Raw genomic sequence first — 21,232 nt, 5'->3', positions numbered from 1 at the left:
TGTGCCTAGTTTTGTATCTTGTATAGACTGAATCAAGACATATGGCAGTGTTTAGGTGGCCCATATACTAAGTATGTGCAGTATGGTGAGAAAAGCAAATATATAAGTACAGTTAATGCTTCAAAGCTTTACTCTTTCTAAAAAATATGAAGTCCCTCCCTAATCAACGGGTCAGAGAGGGATGATGTTTCGTGCATGCCGGCAATCGCCATGATGACCCAAATCATGTGGTACCTTCACCGGAAACATCTGGGGCCTAAAAAGTTCTTGCATTGTTCATTCATTAGTTCAGTGTTCTTGCAATAAAAAGTTATTTTGCACGCAAAGTTCCCTTGTGTTTACTGAAAGCATTGTTTATATATTGGATGTATTACAAATATATGAAACAAAAGCCCCAAAGTACAAATTCTGTTTGAAATGCATCCTTTCACAAAAAGCCATATTCTCAGAAGTCTTCTTGGAAACGAGTATTTTCAAGAAACAGCATGGGTCAACTGTTGTTTACTACTCAATGGTAAACACTAGAACATGCATACTTATTCATTCCAATGAAAAATGAGGTTAACGCTTTCTTTTAATGTGTTCTATGCCGACATAGCTACAGCACTAAATTTTCTGTAGGCCTTCAAAAAGAGTCAAAATGACACCGACACTTCCTATTTGAGAGAAATATCTGGCACTGAATGACTTAAAGAGTAAACTTTTAACACTGTACTCTTAAAAAAAATAAAATGTACATTAAAATCAGAAAAAATATGTGCACTATTTTTACTTCATTTGCATTACATAACCAGTGTTCATTTAACACTCTATAGATTACCACCATATTTTCACTGAGGTAGTGTTAAAGGTTTTCTCTTTAAGTGTTAATCTTACACTAAATATTTTAAGGTAGTCCGCAATTGTGTCATTTAACACTTACAGAGTAGGCTTGTAGCACTACCTCAGGGAAAATAAGGAACTAATCTATTAAATTAACACTGGTTATTTTACTGTGAATAAGCTAAACAAATGCACACAATTTTGCTGATTTTGCTGATTTTTTATTGGTTTGACCTAAAAAAACGTAATGTTTGCTCATTTTATGTATTATTGTTGGTCCATTTTGGAGAAAAACAATAAAAAAATGTAATTAAAATGTTTTTAAAAAGAGGTAAATTATATGGTAAATCTGAAACTACAGCAAAATTATTCACCAAAAACTAATATTACCACTAGGACACGCTAAATAATTAATAACTATTGGATTAGACTCCTGAACAAGGAGATTGCATAGGATGCCAGTTTGTTATTTTGACAATTGTTGCACACTTTTGTATGTTGTTTTGACCATTATGCACTGTTTACATCGGGTTTCACCAACCATTTGGAACCTGAGAAAGAGAAGGGCTACCGATTTATATTTGCATTTCCGAAATAGGAAATAATAGGATTACTCCGTTTTTACAATCCTGTTGTTCTGTTATTATTATTGTAATTATTTGAGGGTTAAAATAAGCACAGTCAACCTCTGACACATTGTTTTTAAATACCCTGATCATGTCAATGATTTCGCATACCAGTTACAAATCTAATTTCCTAGAAAATCACGATGACGACTCACTGCTGAGCTATCTTCAGAACAAATCACGGGCTACTCAGGTGCTCTTAGGGGGCTTCCTGGTTTACATCATTGATACGATCAGCCAATGATGCTGCTGTTCTCTGAAATCTACACCCTTAAAGGCAGATCTGCTTATGTAAACTAGGAAATTTTATAAAACCAAAAGACTCAGGGGAGGACTTTTAGAACAGGTTGGAATTTATTAACTGAAGTTCGGGCTTTTTCCTCTGTTTTCAGTACAAAATCAATTGATGTCTTCTCTGCTTATTTTGAGTATCTACTATAATGTAAACTTATCAATAACACACATTGCCCCTTTTAAGGCGTTGATAAATAAAATAAGAGTAATAACAGTCTGATTTTTTTTTCCTGACCTGGTCCCCGCCCTTCTTTTTCTTCTTCTTCTTGCCCCAACATCCCGAGCTTTCGGCATCACGACCGTTGGAGTCGCAGAGGAGGCCGTCCAGCTCCTCCAAGCCTCCCTGCTGGCCGTGAGACGTCTCGGCCGCCAAACGGTAGGACAAGTTCCTCAGGATGCAGACGCAGTTTTCCACCGTCTGAATGAGGGAGAGAGTGAGAAAGACGAGGGGAACAATTACAAAAGTCGTGCGCTCGATGCGCTTTGATGAAACGTCACGCTTGAAAAATCGTCCGAAGTAAAGGTGCTAATAAAAGCCCCTTTTAGATTACTCTTATTCACCCTGAAACAGAGTTGATGGAGAGAATGGAGACTTGATTATACCTACCTGATGCCAATGTGCCTTATACAGTATTAATTCTGACCTTGGAATTAGGTTAGAACACTGTAAGGAAAATTATGGTCTAAGTGTGCCTTTTATACTATATTCTATACTACTTTTACTTTTATACATTTATATTTACTCAATAATTGTGCATTTGCGTTTTGGAGTTGTTTTCCGGAGCGAGCGCCTCCAGGGTCAGGAGCGTGGGCTTCCTAAGCCTAAGGAACTTTGTTTCTACAGTCTGGTGGCCATTGGTGGACTCCCTATCTGTTATTAACAGGTGCACAGAACTCCTTTCAGCAAACCAGTACAACCCAAGGACGGGAGCTTATCTTTCCTAAGCCGAAATAACTGTCAAGACAACTTGGAGACCACTGGTAATTTTCCTATCTATATGCAAACAATAAACTGCTGTGATGTATCATCCATTATACTCGCATGCCATCTAGCGACCAACATTACACACTGCATTTGAATATGTGATTCCTGCCTAAACCAATCAGAATGCACTTAGGTGCCAGTGTTTTGTTCTATCCCCCAATCAGAAATCTATGAAACAGTGTATGAGGGAAGATCACGTTTCAGTCTGTGGGATTATTTCACCGCGATCCAAGAACGCAATTTTGCCTTGTTTCAATTTGCTTGCTTTTCTTTAATAAACAAGTTTGACTGTAACTCAAAAGTCTTTGAATTCATCTGGACATCGTTTTAAACCTGACAAACAGTGACGTTCAGAATCAAGACTTTTCAAGGATCGGCAGGAACCCTGCATCTATAGCTTTCAATAGCATTGGATGATTCATATGTTTGTAGATGCAAACAATTTTGAAAATAAAAATACATATACCTACAACAAAAACATTGAAATTGTACTTACTAAACGCTAGCGATACACACACATATGTCAAGTGAAGTCAAGTCATGTTTATTTGTGACGCCCTTAATCACAAGAAGTCTCAAAGGGCTGCACAGACCACAGACAATTGTAAACCATATATTATTATTACACCATCCCCGATCTAACATGAGGGCAAGGGAAAACTCAAAAACTTCAACATGAATAAAATGAAGAAACCTTGAAAAGGGACCCTACATGAGGTAATCTCCCTTCGAGGATGACCAGGCTGCAACGGATGTTGCATTAACAAACAATAACAATAAAAATAAAATATAAAATAATAAATGTATAAAATAAAATAAAAATAAAAAAAATAAAGTAAAAAGGATAATCTGTTGTTTGTTATTTTGACTATTATTGAACTATTTATACTTATATTGTCACTATTGGCCAATAATGTTGCTGTTCTTTACCCTTGAGGGATTTTTGTAATCTGGGACATTTAATTAAGAAAAGAGTTTAGGGGAAGACCTTTGGAACAAGCTGGAGTATCTTAAGGTTTTTTATATACAGTCCTCTCCTGTTCTCTTTGCAAGCTCAACATTCATTATCGTCACCCCTCCTTATTTTGAGTTTCTGCTTAACTATAAACTTGTCAGTGCGGTAAAAGCAAGAAAACCCCCACAGATTTCAGACCGTCTGTCATGAACCGGAACAGGATCAGGACCCAAATGCGTGACGTTTCTCACACAAGCCTTTTATTTTACAGGAAATGGGGAGTCATGTACGTTAGGCAGCAGTCTGGCGTGGAATGACTTGAAGCCTGAGGCCGACGAGATCAATACCAATTGCATGAGCAGATATCGGACGGATGGGGTCAATACCGGACAGGACAGAACAGACAGAATTGATATCAAAATACGATATCGAAATTAAACAGGACAAACTAGACGGGAACGAAACTTGAATCCGATGTTAAACAGGACAAGATAAACGGGAACAATACCGGACAAGAAATACCAACAGGAAACAGCACTGAGTCAAAACCCACGTCTTGCAGGGCAGAGGTTTGTTGACAGACTGACAAAGGGAAAGTGAGAGCACTGAGCTTATATAGAAGGGAAGCCAATCTGACAACGAGCCGCAGCTGGCGCCGTACGGGCGGGGCCAATTGGGCACCATGTCAACCGTGACTCTGTCTGGTAAATTTCAAAACCCTTCATTTTTTTCCATCAGTAGCCCTCAGAGGGATATGTTTGCACTCCTCTGGTTAAGAGGAAACCCTGGAAAACGAGGAAACACGACAGGTCCAATAGATTTTCCAACCCGCCATTAAACAGGTGAACACGCCTATGCGTAAAGGCGAACTTGAGCGCGCGCCACCGTGTTTAGTACGACTCTAAAGCCGGAGTGTCATCAAGTCAACGGCGTGGAAATTAACAGAGACGAATCATCCGTCTCTCTGGCGAGGGACCGGCGCTTTACACGAGAACAACCCGGGAGCGTAATTGAACACACTCGGGAGATGCCGAAAAACAAAACAAACGTCGCACTTCGCCAGTCGCAGCGAATGCACAGCCAGTCTCGACAGATGCGCAGGTTACGTATTATTTTCAATTGAGGATGACATTTCCATCTTGGGGTCCATGTTCTTCACTCTGTTTATTCATTCAGCTACATAGCAGAGTGAATAAAGATGCTTGATCTTGGCCATGGTGGGATTTTCCAGAAGGGAGTCGCTTTCAGGCTTTTCACCTATTAGAAAATAATTAGTAGAATCTAGTTTTTTGCATACACAGTGTTTGTAAAACATGCGCAAAACGTATTTCCATTCTGTGTTTCTTTTTCGTAAGCGAATCTCAATCAAGGGAAAAAATACTGCTGTGCCTATCATAAAAACAGGGTTGGGTAGGGTTACTTTAACTGGATTACTTTCAATTACTTTTGGATTACTCCAATACTAAATATGCTAATAAAAGACAAAAGAAACTAAATGTGAATAAAATTACTAAATTTTGTGCAGGCTTGGGGAGTAACGGAATACATGTAACGGCAAAAATGATGTTGGCAAGCTGTTTGGATTTATTTTCATTTTGTTTCTGTCGCATTTTATGTTAGTTTTGCCGGAGATCAAAGAGATCAAAGCCAGGAGAGAAAGCTTACCATGTGTTGTGAGTCATAATTTTATTCATATTTAGTCTCATTTGTCTTTCATCAGCATATTTGGTAATGGAGTAATCCAAAAGTAATTGAAAGTAATCAAGTTAAAGTAACCCTACCCAACCCTGCATATGAATAATATATCATATGGTGTTAAAGTTCTTTTGTCATTGATCTTCAAAATTTTGGTGAATTTTCTCAGCATTTTATGAGGATTATTATCTTATCATTAGAGTATTACATGATTACCATGTAGTGTATTACTGTGCTGAGAGTCTAGAAATGCAGAATGTGTACAGGCAATTCTTAGACAGCTTCGATTAAACTCTTCTTTTTAATCTCCCCTGAGGTTTGTGTTGGTCTTGCTGTCTGAAAGAGGTCTAAATATAATGGAAGCTGTGGAGAGGTGTTGTGAAAGGATATTGGGATGTTTGGACGCGTTCTAAGGTATGAGCAGGGCACCCATATGATGCGGCAGGGGTAAACCAGTGAAAGCGGGCCCTGCTGTTGAACAGAAGAATTTCAACAGCTATGAATGGAAATATCAGCTTAATATTTATACGGAAAGCATTGACAGAGATAACTAAGGGATTACTGTATAACCTTTCTTGAATTGTACCACACAAGATACACATCTAAAGCATTTATTGTTGCAGTGTGTCTGCGTGTAACTAGATAAAAAAGGCGATATGCCTGTTTTAGGATATTTCTTAACTCCCAGAAGCAGCATTCCAAATATTTGCCACCTAATTACAGGTGCATCCGATAAAATGATGAGTGACTATATTCTACATTAAATGCTGGTAAACTGAAACTAATTACCGTGAGCAATTTAGAACACAACAAAATGGCTAGTCTGGCAGTCTGGCTGGTAAAGCAAAGGAGCCAGCAGCTATCATTTATGGCTATTTCGCTAATAAAGCGTCTGCGAGTTCACCTGCCAATCAGTCTTTGTTAGCAAAGCAATGGCTGTTCTCCTCTAGTGGCTGCGGTCAGATGTTGGAGAGGAGCAGGAGGATAAACAGTGATTAAGGGAGCCCATTTAGAAAGCCCGGCAGACGGGAAGACCTTGAGAAACCAGCCAGCCACAACATTGTTTATGCGATATCGACTGGCCAAACATACTTTGACACTACGCACGTACGTTGCCGGCTAGATCCTGACGCAACTTCACGCGGGGAAACGCTCAATAAATGAACTCTCAATGGCTTAAGAATGATATATTACTCAGTTTCAACTTTTTACACTGCTGTGATAAATGGTATAACTATTACTATCATTGTTATGTCACTCTATCGAAGGCCAGAGGGAAATTCACCTTGTGCCACGATACAATACCTGCATGCAGTGAAGGGACTAAATGTTTAACAGTTGAACCCAAACATGGACACACAGGCTTCAAACATTCAGGGGATTCAAACATAAGACACTCTGCACAGGAAAAAAGGGAAACACATGAAATAAAAGCACAGTCTACATAACTCACGGCCGGCGGAATAATGGCAAACTTTCAGATGCAGAGCACAGGCGACAAGGAGGAGGCACACTAGCAACCAGGAAGTCTTGAAGCGCAACAATCTGACTACTAAGATAGTCAACGCAGTCCATTTACTGTATACAAAGCCCGTGATGAGCAGAAGGTGTGGATAATGAGCAGCAGGTATGGTGATTCTCCAGCGCCCCCTGATGATCGGTGGTATGCAAGACACTAACATGTTATAAAGGAACACTTTCCTGGAACACAATTACTTTCCTAGGTAAGGAGTACTGCAACGATTAATAATGACATTTTCTGACTCAACTATTGTTACAACATGGTGCATTACTTTGCTACTTATCAATTACAATACCACTATCTGTTACCGGATTTTCACGACCATATTTGCGCACAAAAAAGTCTTAGATTTTTCAAAACCTTCTTAGAAATTGCGCATGTTTTTGCAATGCGGCTTATGTGAGTTGTAACGCGTATGGTGAAGCATGGAACTTCAACCACTGGACATCAGTTTGAACGACTGTGTTAAGCAAGGCTGCGTGTGGAGTTGGTGTGATGGATGAATGGAGGTGGAAGGCAGCGCCGTTCGAGTTAGCCTACAATTTGCAAATGGATGCCCGAGCTAACGTGTCCTGTGGGACTGCAGACGGCAGAGAAACAGTGGATGAAAACTTCGTTGGGTTTGATTGATAATGATTCCGCCTAAAAAATGTGAATACTATCGACTTTGTAATCAATATTTAAATAAACCACAACCAGGCTCAGTTGGATGGCGTGGCGACAAATATCGAGAGAGAGAGGTTGTGTGCGAGAGTTGAAGTTATGTGTTGTGTTTTCAATAAACCCGTGGTCTCCAAGGAAGCCATATGTGTTCATGTGTATTTTTTCTTTTCTTATCCTCCAGAACCCATAAAATCACATGTAGGGTTCCCCAAGGTTCAATTTTAGGCCCAGTAATTTTTAATCTGTACTGTATATTCTTCCCCTTGGGGATGTAATCAGGAGACATGGAGTCAACTTCCATAGTTACACTGATGACACCTAGCTCTACATTGCCTTGTCCCCTTTCTATGGAGGCCATTTTAAATTGCATTTCATAAATTTAGTCATGGATGGCAGAAAACTTCTTACAGCTCAAACAGGACAAAACAGAGGTTTTACTCACTGTTCCTGTTCGTCGGAGAGAGAAACTCTTACCAAAACTACAAGATTCTAGACCTTTGGATCATATTCAAAATTTGGGCGCTATTTTCGACTCTGAGTTCAATTTCATCCACATATCAAAAACATAACAAAAATTTGTACTTATTATCTCAAGAATATAGCCAGAGTCCACCCATTTGACTCCTGGGCAAACAGTGGTGATTTTACTGTCTTGTTGTATGCTAAATGTTTTTGTACAGCACTTTAAGGGCCACTTTTTTGCCTGAAAAGTTCTTAACAAATACATTTGACTTGATTTGAAGGGGTGACCAAAACCGGCCCAGAACGACACGCTACAGTAGCAGAGAACACTGGAGCTTAAATACAGAAATGGAACACACAAATGAGTCTGTGCTTTTTAACAGGGTGCACCGTATTGTCTTAAAAACACGGTACTCCTTTGTTAACGGTGGAACAGACAACAATAATTCTGTAAACATTGTTCAAGAAAGATGGCTGTGTTTACATCTACCAACAAAGCACAACCCAATACAGTAACGGTGACGCTCTCTCGAGCACAGACTACGAGGAACTGAATTTCTCCTCATGGAGATATATTCCATACTGTATGTACTCAGATCCAAGCAATATTTAGATCTCTATTATTAAATTGTTAAATCAGTGGGTCAGTTTATAATGCACAAATTTGGGTGTGTATCACCAGTAGCGAATGGTAGCGCTTGGGAAGGAGAGGTGGCCTACACAGGAACAACAAAATCAGTGGGGCAAATGTGAGCAGCAAGCACAGACTTTACGTAAGAGTGCTGAATTTTGGTCCTTTTATTTGCATAAGATGTTGGAGAGGAGCAAAGGCATGACATGATTGCAATGTACTGTATGCATTGTAATGACTTTTTTAACGTTTCAACACATACCTTGCTGTCAATCTCACTGCTGCCAAGAGAGGTCTGGATGACGTAGAGCAGAGCGTCCGTCAAGCCGTCACACTCTCGCATTCTCCGTCTTGCTTCCTCACCAGCTGAGCTGACGTTCCTAGAAGAAACAAAAGTCGCCCAGTGGTCAATTTTTGTGTTGTCTAATTAAAACTGATACGATACTGACATTGCAGTATTGTACTTTACCGATAAAATCCTGTCCAATAGAAATTATGCAATCCAATTGGTTTACACTTGGACGATTCTGGTTTGTCAAATGGACTGTAGTTATCACTACTGATTAGAATTTTAGTCAAAAAAAAATTCAATATTATAGGTTATACATGGCCAATATCTTTAACTATACTGGATAGAGAACAACACCAGGAACTGTACGGATCCAACTGCTTAAATATGCTCCAATAGCTGAGATTTTGGATACAATTCGATAAAATATAAATAGCGGTGCTGATTTTGGAACAGTATCCCATAATTATCAGATGGAGACACTTCTGGACAAGATTAATGCCTACGCCTTTGAGCCAGGGTTGAGCCAGATACCCAAGGACTACGCACTTGACACCACAGTCCTCTGCTCTGACAACTGTACTATTGAAGAGTATGAAAAGAGTCAGATGAGTCTTAACAGGAGAAGAATAGCAATTTTTCCTCATAGCGCTATGGGAAGAACACATAGATCACTCTTAAGGACCTTTACATAGAGACAATCTAATTGAAATTTCATTCTTCGAAAATCCAGGTTCTTTTGGTAATCCATTGTCTTAAAAGGCCAGTCTTTCAAGCCAGAGTTAAACCAAATAACCTACGTTCCTCGCCATTTGAAATTACAGTCCTCCCCTCTGCCAACTGAGCTTCGAAGAGAGCAACAATCACAAGATGAGTGTTTTGGTAAAACAGAAAAAGCAGGGTAGGGTGAAAAGTTTTATAGCACTTTGTCCTAATAGTGCAACAAGAAGAAGTTAGGATTTTCACATAAATCATTAGTTAATACTTTTAAGTTGACCCTATTGAATAGAAACTCCATTCGCCAGAGAAGGAAGGTTTTTTAGTAACCAGCTAATTGCCTCAAAAGACCACTACTTTGAGCCGGAGTTGAACCAGCCACCCAAGGATGTGAGCACGAGACACTCAGTGTTTATTTTACCTCTGAAAAGTAATGGGTCCCGGGGACTCGCATGCTCAAAAATCTATGGGTCCCAACAGAGATCTATAGGTCCCCAAAATTTTGCGTTATCGAGGTTGAAATAGTAAATCGGCGACAGATATATAATATAAATCTATATATTCATTCAGTTTTAATCATCAAATTATTAATTTATTTTCTGCATCAAATTATTGTTGGTAATACATAGGGATAAACACAAACCTGTCTTTTTTATTTTCTCCTTTTATACACCCTTTCTTAACTGAGCCATTTCTTAACTTCTTCATACAACATATTCGTAATATCAATCATCAAAGCAAGTGAGCCGTTTGAGAGCCGGCTCTTTTTAATGAGTTGAGCCAAAAAAGCCGGTTCTCTAAAAAAAGACAGACTTCCTTTCACTGCACAACTAGATCCCGTTGAACGAGATCAACGTGCAGACGTAAACTCGAACCGCGAGACCAAAACAACAATGGCGGATCTCCCTGACGAAAAGTTTGGAGTGCAATAAATCTTTGTTAAAAAAAAGTAATCGGGTAAAAATGACAATTTTGTGGCAAAAATGTTGCTTCCCCGGGACGCACGTTGATTCGAGACTACGCGTCCCCAGCAAAAATGATGCGTCTAGGACGCAGGGACGCGGGCAAACCAGAACACTGGACACTACAGTCCTCTGCTCTGGAGGATACAACTAACTGAATTATTACAATTGTGCTCAATTAATTAGGGAAGCAAATTAAAATGATATTATAATACTATGGTTTTGCAATTGGTATATATACTAAGATCTAAATAAACCCAAAAACAAATCTTGCCTCTGAATTTAATATTAATCAAAGACTCATCACGCGTTTGCTTTTGATGGCTATATTAGAGCAGCTGTCCACAGGCCTCTTCAATCGATACGATCTAATGCGAATCTACAATGGCATGAAACTGCCAACGTGGGGTAAACGGTTTCGACTGAGCTATGTCGTCTGAACGTACAGAATTGCAAAGTCATTCGAACATATTGATTAAGTCATTCGGTAGCACGGATACAGTCGTTTGAATGTATTAGAAAAGATGTTTGAGCACATTAGTAACAGGCAGTAAAGGATATATGCTAAGAAGATTTATTTCCATAATGTTGCCATTTGTCTTTATTGTTATTAGAAAATACCCTATAGCATTATGGAAAAAAATGTTTTCAGAATATATTTCATAGCGCTTGGCAATGTGCTTCACACTTACCCATTCAGACACACTCACACACAGTGATCCCTCTAAGCTGCGCGCGTGCAGGAAAGTCTAGCCAGCGCACAAAAATGAGGGCTCAAAATTACTAATTAAGAAGCGACTCAAGTCAAAGTTACAGTGCATGAAGGTAAAAATACACGGGTTCCCCTGACGTTGTGTCCTAAATGCGGTATTTTGAAGTTGAGTCGAAGGAGAACGAAGTTGAGTAAAGTTAGTAGAGTTTGTCGGGGAACCGGCTTCTTCGGCTCGGCTCACTAAAAGGAACCGGCTCTTTCGGGTCCTAAACGGCTCTTCAGGTTGTTTTTGCTTCTGTAATCCCAACATGACCAAATATTATGTAAAAGTATGCACACAATGACTTAAAGGAAGGGGGGAATAGAACAAAAAAGAAAAAAAAAATACCAAAATGAAAAAGTAGTGAAAAGCTGAGGAAAAAAAAGAAACAAAAGGAAGAGAAAAAAGAAGGGAAAAGCCAGAAAAAAAATAAATGTAGGAAAAAAGTTAAATAGAGAACAAAAAGAAAAAAGTAACAGCTCGGAAAAAATAAACACAATGAGATTTTTTTTTAAAGGAATTAAAAAAAAAGTAGAAAAAAAAACACGGAAAAAAGAAGAAAAAGTTTGTGTTGCATTCAAATAATTTCCTATTATATCAAGTGAATCTTGTTGCCAACATTGTACTTCCACTAAAAAATGTGACTTAACACTGTTTTGTATAGTGCAACCGTCTAAATAAGCCCCCCCAAAATGTTAGTATTATGCGACAAAAGATACCAGGGAAAAAAAGAAAAGAAAATCTTTTGAAAGAATTGTTGTAAAAAAAATGACGTTTGTAGGCCGTACAACCTTTGCAATAATACATTAGTCAATTCATTCAAAAGTGAATTTTTTTTTGCATTGCCGGAAACTCGGCAAAATGTAACGTGATGTCAAGTTTTGGACATGTTTGATAATGACTTAGTTGTCACACTTGGGATTGCTGTTGCTCATTGTTGTTTCAAACGTTGCTCACCGACTTTGTGTGAACGCTCAGACCCGTGGAAAATTACAGGGAACATTGCTCACACACCGATAGCAGCGTCAGTCATGCAAGTCAACTACCTGCTAACCTGGGGCATTAGGGATTCAGTGTCTTGCACAAGGACGCTTTTACATATAACACGAAGGAACCGGGGATCGAACCTGCGACCTGTTCATGTCAAAACGAGCGCTTTGCCTCCTGAGCTACTGCTGCCCTTAATGTCTGAAACCATGCTATCTTGAAAATACATTAATTAGTTTTGAAGTCACTCAGAAAGTTTGTTATATTCCATTCGATAAGCAAATATTGTAGAGTGTCATTCCCCTAAATAGATTTAGGACCTTGAAATGCCAACCGACTTCATCTATAGATTTTCAGTCTTCCTGAATAGAGCACTGTATAAAAGAACTGTATTGATAAGAAGAACCGATGAAAAGATGAATTGTTTTTCATTCTCATGACGGCACGGAAAAAAAAAAACTTCATTAGAGACGATCCATCATTTTTGAAATGGGGTGGCTTGTGACAACTGACATGGAATTATGTTGGGCTTCCAGCAAATAGCTAGAGCATCCAACCCCGCAAATACGTAAAAAAACAAAATGGCAGAGGGGCAAGGCCAGGAGCAAAAAATGATTGTTATGATCTTTTTGCATTTGCTGATAGTCTCAAATCTGTTACCTCCCAAAACAGACCCGTAGACTTTCTACTATCTATCTGTTTCTATTTTGCAAATATAAATAAACATACTTGCAGAAATCTATATGTGCATTTTATTAAATATGAAGAGTCTTTAATAAATGGATCTATTTCTGTCAGAACCGAAACAGACGGACCCAGACGCGTAACGTTTTCACACAAGCTTAATTTTACGGGGATGGGGCAGTCATTTGTGGGAACACAAACGCCAGAGGCAGACGAGATCGCAACCAGATACTGGATACAACAGCAAGATACCGGACAGGACGGGACATAGGGGATCGATACCGGATACACGAGCAATATACCGGACAGGGCCGGACAAACGGAATCGATACCGGATACTGGAAACATGAGTAAGATACCAGACAGGACGGGAGAGACGGGACCGATACTGGAGACTGGAGCAAGATACCGGACAGGACGAAACAGGGGGGGATCGATACCGGATACTGGAGGCTGAATCAAGATACCGGACAGGACAAAACAGACTGTATTGATATCAAATACTGGATACAAACGCCGGAGGCAGACGAGATCACAACCAGATACTGGATACAACAGCAAGATACTGGACAGGACGGGACATAGGGGATCGATACCGGATACACGAGCAAGATACCGGACAGGGCCGGACAAACGGAATCGATACCGGATACTGGAAACATGAGCAATATACCGGACAGGACGGGACAAACAGGTATGATACTGGATACTGGAGCAAGACACTGGACAAAACGAGACAGACGTGATCGATACCGGATACTGTAGACTGGAACAAGATACCGGACAGGATGAAACAAGGGAGATCGATACCGGATATTGGAGACTGGAGCAAGATACTAGACAAAACGAGACAGATGGGATTGATACCGGATACTGGAGACTGGAGCAATATATACCAATATACCGAACAGGACATAACAGACGAGGTTGATACCGGATACTGGAGCAAGATACCGGACAGGACGAGACAGGCGGGATCGATACCGGATACAGGATACACGAGCAGGATACCAGACAGAGTCAAAATACAAGTCTTGCAAGTGCAGAGGTTCGTTGACAGACTGACAAGGAGTGAATGAGAGCACTGAGTTTAAATAGGAGGGAAGCCAATCAGACAACGAGCCGCAGCTGGCGCCAAGTGAGCGGGCCCAAGTGAGAGCAATAGGCAACCGTGACAATTTTGTCAAAGTAGTTTTGAAGTAAAATAATACATTAGTTCCCTGTTTTTAGGCAATCCTTTTAATAATATGCACGGAAAAACTACAAATGTGATAGGGCTAAATCAGAAGAGACATTGGGGACAAGAGTGGTTGAACCGGAACTATTTTTTTTAATTAGTAGTACTTTATTTACCATCAAAGTAATCGTGGTTTACTTTTCACGGTTTCGATACTTCGCAAATTTGGAATTGAATTGTTTTTATAGTCATTAAAATCAACGGATCCTGCATTGTATTCTGCAGACGAAAACATACAGCCAATGCTATCGCGAGGGCAGGTTGTGTGTTGGGTGGGCGTGGCAGTCTGTGTGCGTGATGGTGATCGTCTGGAGGAAACCGGCGAGTGCTCCATTGAATGTTATCGGGTCTGGGAAGGGACTGAAGGGATGTCAGGAGAGAAAGCAATAGCAGTTCTGCAGGTGCTACAACCCGTTTGAAACTGGACAATTGTATTTCAATCATCATGCACACCTGGCTCAATCTAAGGATACCCAATGCTACCGTGCAGCTAGCTAGCCTTTCTTTAATTTGCTTTTTTATACTCAAAGGAGTCTCTCTCTAATTCCGTTATACTTTTACATAATGACTATAAAGACCGATTTATTCAACTGCAATTCTGTGTTATGTGTTTTTATTTGTAGATCTATAGTGGTCATCTCGAGGTAAATTTGACCCTTGGGAGCTTTTATGAAGGGGCATTGCTACCAATGTTCCCTGTAATTTTCCACGGGTCTGAGCAGTCACACAAAGTCGGTGAGCAACCCTTGAAACAACAGTGAGCAACCATAATCCCAAGTGTGGCAAGATAATTAATTATCAAACATGTCCAAAACTTGACATCAAGTTACATTTTGCTGAGTTTCCGGCAATGCAAAATAATTTTTCTCTTTTGAATCTGTGGTGTGAACAGTTTTTCTATTGTTCCCATTTAATAACAGTCTCAATAAAATTCGACCATGAGGACTTTTCACAGAGAAGAAACACAATGAGGGAAACACATCAAAATAGAGATTTAATCACTCAAGGATTTGCTCTAAGATTTTGAAGGTGAACGGGTACGATACAAATGTTCTGAAGGTGTGTCTTTGAGTCCCTTTGCTAATAATAAAGAGATCCTGGCTCTTTGAATGGTCTATGAAATAAGGGCAATCTTTTATTGTTGTGACAAGAATGAGGTGTGAGTGTGACACAGGAACATAATTAAAATGTAATGTCTAATGCGTTTGGATCTCCCAGAGAAGGTCAAGTCATCTTCAGCAGACCTGAATGCTAAACATGCTTTGCAGGAATGTGAAAATTCAGACTGACTCCAGGTTTTTTCCGAGTAATAAATACATTTTATTGACTTTTTTTATTTATAACAAGTTTAAAAATGAATTCCCAAGTAGCCTTGATACCATTTATGGTAGTATCAACCCCTTTATTGTATTTTTATATTTATTGAGTCTGGATTTCTTATTTTGCCGAATCAGAAACTAAATGTGGTACTCGTTTTATCTCTTGATGACCAAATGTCTCTTTGATTTGTCGTTTGTGCTTTTCTCTTTTTTTCCACAGTAGTGCTCAGACAATTATTTTACCAATAGATTATTTAATCAATTCTTATACAGAACATGACATTAATATAGCATTGTGAAAACATAAAATAATTCATACAATTATTGGTTTGTACTTGTCAAAAATAGCTGAAAATGATGACTATTGTTTGAAAATGAAAGGAAATTGTTGGAGTCATGCTAAACTATTTTAAAGACAGTTCAAAATCAATACATATATATATATATATATATATATATATATATCCCGCCATCCATTATCTGCACCGCTTATCCTCAGTAGGGTCGTGGGAGTGCTGGAGCCCATCCCAGTCATCTTCGGGCATTGGGCAGGGGACACCCTGAACTGGTTGCCAGGGGACAAGGAGACAGACAACTCACTTGCACATTCATACCAATGGACAATTTAGACCGGCCAATTAACCTGACATGCATGTTTTTTGAGATGTAAGAGGAAACTAGAGTGCACGGGGAGAACATGAAAACTCCACACAGGAAGTTCGATCTCATGACCTCAGGACTGCTGTGCTGCCCTTATATATCAGTTCTGAGGTTATGAGATCGAACCTCCTATGTGGAGTTTGCATGTTCTCCCGTGCTTGCGTGGGTTTCCTCCGGGCACTCCGGTTTCCTCCCACATTCCAAAAACATGCATGTCAGGTTAATTACCGGGTCCAAATTGTGCCTAGGTGTGAATAAGCGAGCGAAATGTCTGTCCCTGTGTACCCTGCGACTGGCTGGAAACAAGTTCAGGGTGTCCCCTGCCCACTGCCCAAAGATAGCAAGGATGGGTTCCAGCACCCCTGCGACCCTACTGAGAATAAGCGGTGCATATAATGGATATATATATATATATATATATATATATATATATATATATATATATATATATATACATACACATATTATATATTTTGTGCTTAATGACTATCCAAATAGACTTTGGATGCAAATGATATACTAAATTTGACTAATATTTAAGTATGGACATGAAAAAAATACTGATACTATTATTGCTCTTCCCTTGTTTATTTATTTTTATGAACATATGAGTCAACCCTCTAATATCAGTCTTGCATAATATAGTTCTAGTTTCCACCCAAGAGTGAGTATATACAGTATATGGAGTTCAAATGTAATATCATGTACTTGGGTGTGTACATATAGTTTTTTTTTTGTTTTGTTGAGAGGTTTTGAGGTAAAGACATGGTTGCCACTTCCTGGATTTCACCTATCATAGCTAATTTTTAAGACCTAAACACCTCTATAAAACAGGTGTGAATGTACAGGCCTTTATCGTACCATATCATAAACACTACCGTTCAAAAGTTTCAGCTCTCCAAGACACATTCGTGTTTTTTCATGAGAAAGTGTCACTTTTATTTATAAAATGACTTGTCCAATGCCTGTGTTGTTTTGCCCATATTAATCTTCTACTATTTTGGCCGGTCTCAGATGTTTTTTCTTTGCCACTTTGCCAATTAAAACCAGCAGAACATATTTTTGAGGGTACTATTCAACCAAGCTACTAGTGGGGGACCTGTTAGATTCTTATTTCTCAAACTACAGATTTAGTGTAATTCTCCTCTTGCTTGGTTGTATCACCCACTTTTCTTTCCATTCTGGTTAGAGTCTGTTTGTGCTGACTTCGGAAGAGAGTAGTACACACCACTGTAGGAGATCTTCAGTTTCTTCGCAATTTATCGCATGGAATTGCTATCATTTCTTAGAAGAAGAATAGACTGTCGAGTTTCACACAAAAGTGCTTTTTAAAAAAACATTTTGGCCATTCTGAAAATTTAATCACGCCAACAGATGTCATACTCCATATAGTTGACTGAATCAAAGGAAGGTTAATGTAAAAGCCTTTTTAACAAGCTAAGCTGTTTTTGACTTTGCTAACATCATAGCACAAGGGTTTTGTAATCATCCGTTAGCCTTCTAATGCAATTATCAAACAAATTGTACTATTAGAACACTGGAGTGCCTGAATGGGACACTATATATTACACCTATGTACATATTTCATCCAAAACAGAAAAATGATCTTCATTGAAAAAAGCATTGCTTTTCTTTCAAAAATAAGGATTTTTCTAAGTGACCCCAAACTTTTAAATAGTATTGTACCTTGAATTTAGCTTTGCCTAAGCTACAATCCCTATAACTTTGTCAGGAACGGTTTTTCTATAAGGCTTTTATAATCCATTTGAATCCAACTCTGTTCTCTGTTCTTACTTTGTATTTTTTTAATATAAAGAATCTCTTTTAGTCTTCATGACCCTCGTAAGCAAGAAGGTGGGATGTCACCTTAACCGCTTCGGTCTTCAGTTAAAGAGACACTCCATTTGCAAAAAAATCTCGAGTCACGGTCCGACCAAGGTGGAACATTCTATTCCTAAGAAATTAGACCATTTGTAGCATGCATGCCAGTTAGTGTGTACAAGTGCCAGGAAGTTCTTGGAATTGAACCGGTAAGCCCCACTTTTTTAACTATTCTATTATTGACTTGTACCTCGTTCTATCGGATGTCACCCCTCATTAATTCACTGGAACTCATTAGCTTGCGTCATTAAATAATCGTCCATGATTAAACGTTCCGTTCACAATTCAGACCGCCATTATTTTGGCAGTCTCAGACTGATAAATTGGACGACGTTTCTCAGACTATACATCATGTAGTTAAAAAAAAAAAAAAAAAAAAGTCTGTCCAAGCACACCTGATGTGTAATAAATACCATTTGGGGAAAGGAGGGAAAATGGATGAAGAGGTTTGTGTTTCAAGTATTTTTAACCTGAACCTGCATTGAGTTTAAGTAGAACTATAACTGTCTAGATTGTCATTTATAACAGCGTAGTGAAGATTGCTTCCGCCAAGATTAGACTCCAGGATAAACTCGTAACAAAGACTTAGAAGAAAAAAATAAGATAAAATGAATATACATATGATGCGTTGATCTGCTTTTGTAACCAATGAATTAATAAAAAAAGAAGGGGCTCGGGAGGGTGCTTTTAGAACAGGTTGGAATTTCTTATCAAAGGTTTGGGCTCTCCTTTGTTGTGCTGTCATGATTTACTCATTGCCCTCACCTGTGCCCGCTCGTTTGTCTCCAGCTTCTGCTCGTTTCCTGATTCGTTCCCCTTCTATTTAAACTCAACACTCTCATTCACTCCTTGTCAGTCTGTCAGTGAACATCCGCACATGCAAGGCAAGCACTTTTTTGACCCTGGCTCCCGTCTGTCCCGTCCCGTCTTTTCCTGTATCCCACTGACCCTGGCTCTCCAATCGTCTCCGGCTACCTGACTTGATTCCTTCCTCCAACCACGCTCCAATCTCCCGTCCCGGCTGCCCGACTTGTTTCTGCCCACTAAACACACTCCGATATCCCGTCCCGGCTGTTCGACTTGTTTCCGCCCTTCAACCACACTCCGATCTCGTGGGCTTCCTGCTACTCCTGCCAAGCGATCGCAGAATCTCTGGCCTTTGTTATCCCGCGCCTAGCTTCTCCGCTTCCGCAATAAAGCTTGGTGTGAAACGTTACGCGTTTGGGTCTACCGTCAGTTCTGGTACTGACAAGTGTTACAAAATCAATTGATGAATTCCCTCCTTATTTTGAATGTCTACTAAACTATGAACATTACAAAGGATACATAGGCAAACTGTATTTACAAGGTAGTGCAAGCGCATCAGAAACAATTGTGCAATGAAAAATAGTTCATTGTAACAAGAGTGCAATGAAAAATAGTGCAATACCATTTAGCAGGAACAACATTCCAAAATAATTTGATTATTAAGAACATGAATCCCTATTTCCGTATACATAGACACGATAGGTATTTTTTACAGTTTACTGCACTTGTTTAGGGTGGTTATGGCCCTGGGGAAGAAACTGACTCTGACCCTGTTTGTCTTCTTTTTAATGGTCTGTAGTGCCCAGCAGATGGTGGCAGGTCAAAGAGGTGGTGGCAGAGACTTCTGTAATGTTGTTGGCTATGCTATCACAAACCATCAATGTCCTCCATAACAAAAACAAAAAAAACAAAAGTCAAAATTCCAAACAAAAGTGAAAACCAAAATCAATGCTACACACACAAAAAAAACTTTTTCGTCAAAACACAAATCAATGCTAACCCTCATAACATTATCATAACAACCAGATAAACAAAAAAACAAAAATCAAAATCCCTAGACCAGAACGCAGGAATACAAAAAAAACCCTGACAAAACTCAAAACAAAAATCAAAAACCAAAACTCAGAGCCCCCAAAACAAATACACCAAAACCAGGGTTGGGTAGGGTTACTTTAACTTGATTACTTTCAATTACTTTTGGATTACTCCAATACCTAATATCCTAATAAAAGACAAAATAAACTAAATATAAATAAAATTACTAAGTTTTGTGCAGGCTTGGGGAGTAACGGAATACATGGAACGGCAAAAATGATGTTGGCAAGCTGTTTGGATTTATTTTAATTTTGTTTCTGTCGCATTTTATGTTAGTTTTGCCGGAGATCAAAGAGATCAAAGCCAGGAGAGAAAGCTTACCACGTGTTGTGGGTCATAATTTTATTCATATTTAGTTTATTTTGTCTTTTATTAGCATATTTGGTATTGGAGTAATCCAAAAGTAATTGAAAGTAATCCAGTTAAAGTAACCCTACCCAACCCTGACCAAAACCTATCCCAAAGGTCTCCATTGGGTACTTGCGCGCAACAGGTAGCCCCTTAAGACCAGCTCAGTAGCCTACAAATTGGTTCTAAAATATTAATGTGTAATTGTGATATTCTAAGAAATGCATTTATATTTGGCACGATGTTTAGTGGTTGACAAAGCCAATTTTAACTTTAAACAATTACAACCTGGTAATGACATAGTAACATTTGCGCTATTCAGTAACAAAAAAGTAGCTCAACACTTTAAAAAGGTTGGCAACCCCTGACCCATACCCCATATCCCCCAAAATGCCAAAGCAATAGAAAAAGTCAAAACAAAATCAAAGCAAAACCTGAAACCTCAACGCCCCCCCAAATTTTAAAGAACAGACTGGACAGAGAGCTGCCGATAACTTGGGTGGACATTTCAAAGCTGCACAAGGGCTATTCCATTATACAGCTTCTCAAATTCAAGAACCTCTGAGGAACTATCCAATCATTCCTGTTTTTCGAACATATATTTTATTTTTGTGTAAAAAAAAATACTCGAATTCTATCTCTAAAGTGCTGCAGTCCAAAAAATGTATACATCTGGCTTTGATAGCAATCTAACAAGGGTCATTATTAACTCTCTCTTAGTTGACAAAAAGTGAAAGAGCAGCCTCACTCTCCACTGACAAATTGAGCATCTATTTCCTGTGAAAATTAATGGTTTCTTTTTTATGACCTTTGAAAGAGTGTTATTCATGCTAGCATTC

General features: G+C 39.0%; 1 protein-coding gene across 4 annotated transcripts in view; it reads right to left on the bottom strand.

Annotated features, from left to right (window-relative positions):
- Window positions 1-21,232, bottom strand: part of ctnnd2a (catenin (cadherin-associated protein), delta 2a) — a 464,623-nt gene that overhangs the window by 82,144 nt on the left and 361,247 nt on the right. For all 4 annotated transcript variants that reach the window (XM_088322042.1, XM_088322045.1, XM_088322044.1 and 1 more), the window contains exons 16-17: window positions 8,918-9,035; window positions 1,978-2,160 (exon numbers count right to left, since the gene is read on the bottom strand). In XM_088322042.1, the coding sequence (XP_088178168.1) occupies window positions 1,978-2,160; window positions 8,918-9,035 (301 nt within the window). The remainder of the gene's footprint in view (window positions 1-1,977; window positions 2,161-8,917; window positions 9,036-21,232) is intronic.

Source organism: Urocampus carinirostris, chromosome 18 (assembly GCF_059441175.1).
Source record: "Urocampus carinirostris isolate Australia breed hairy pipefish chromosome 18, RoL_Ucar_1.0, whole genome shotgun sequence".
Lineage (NCBI taxonomy): Eukaryota > Metazoa > Chordata > Actinopteri > Syngnathiformes > Syngnathidae > Urocampus > Urocampus carinirostris.
Note: the sequence above shows the minus strand (reverse complement) of the source record. Positions and strands in the feature narration are given on the sequence as shown.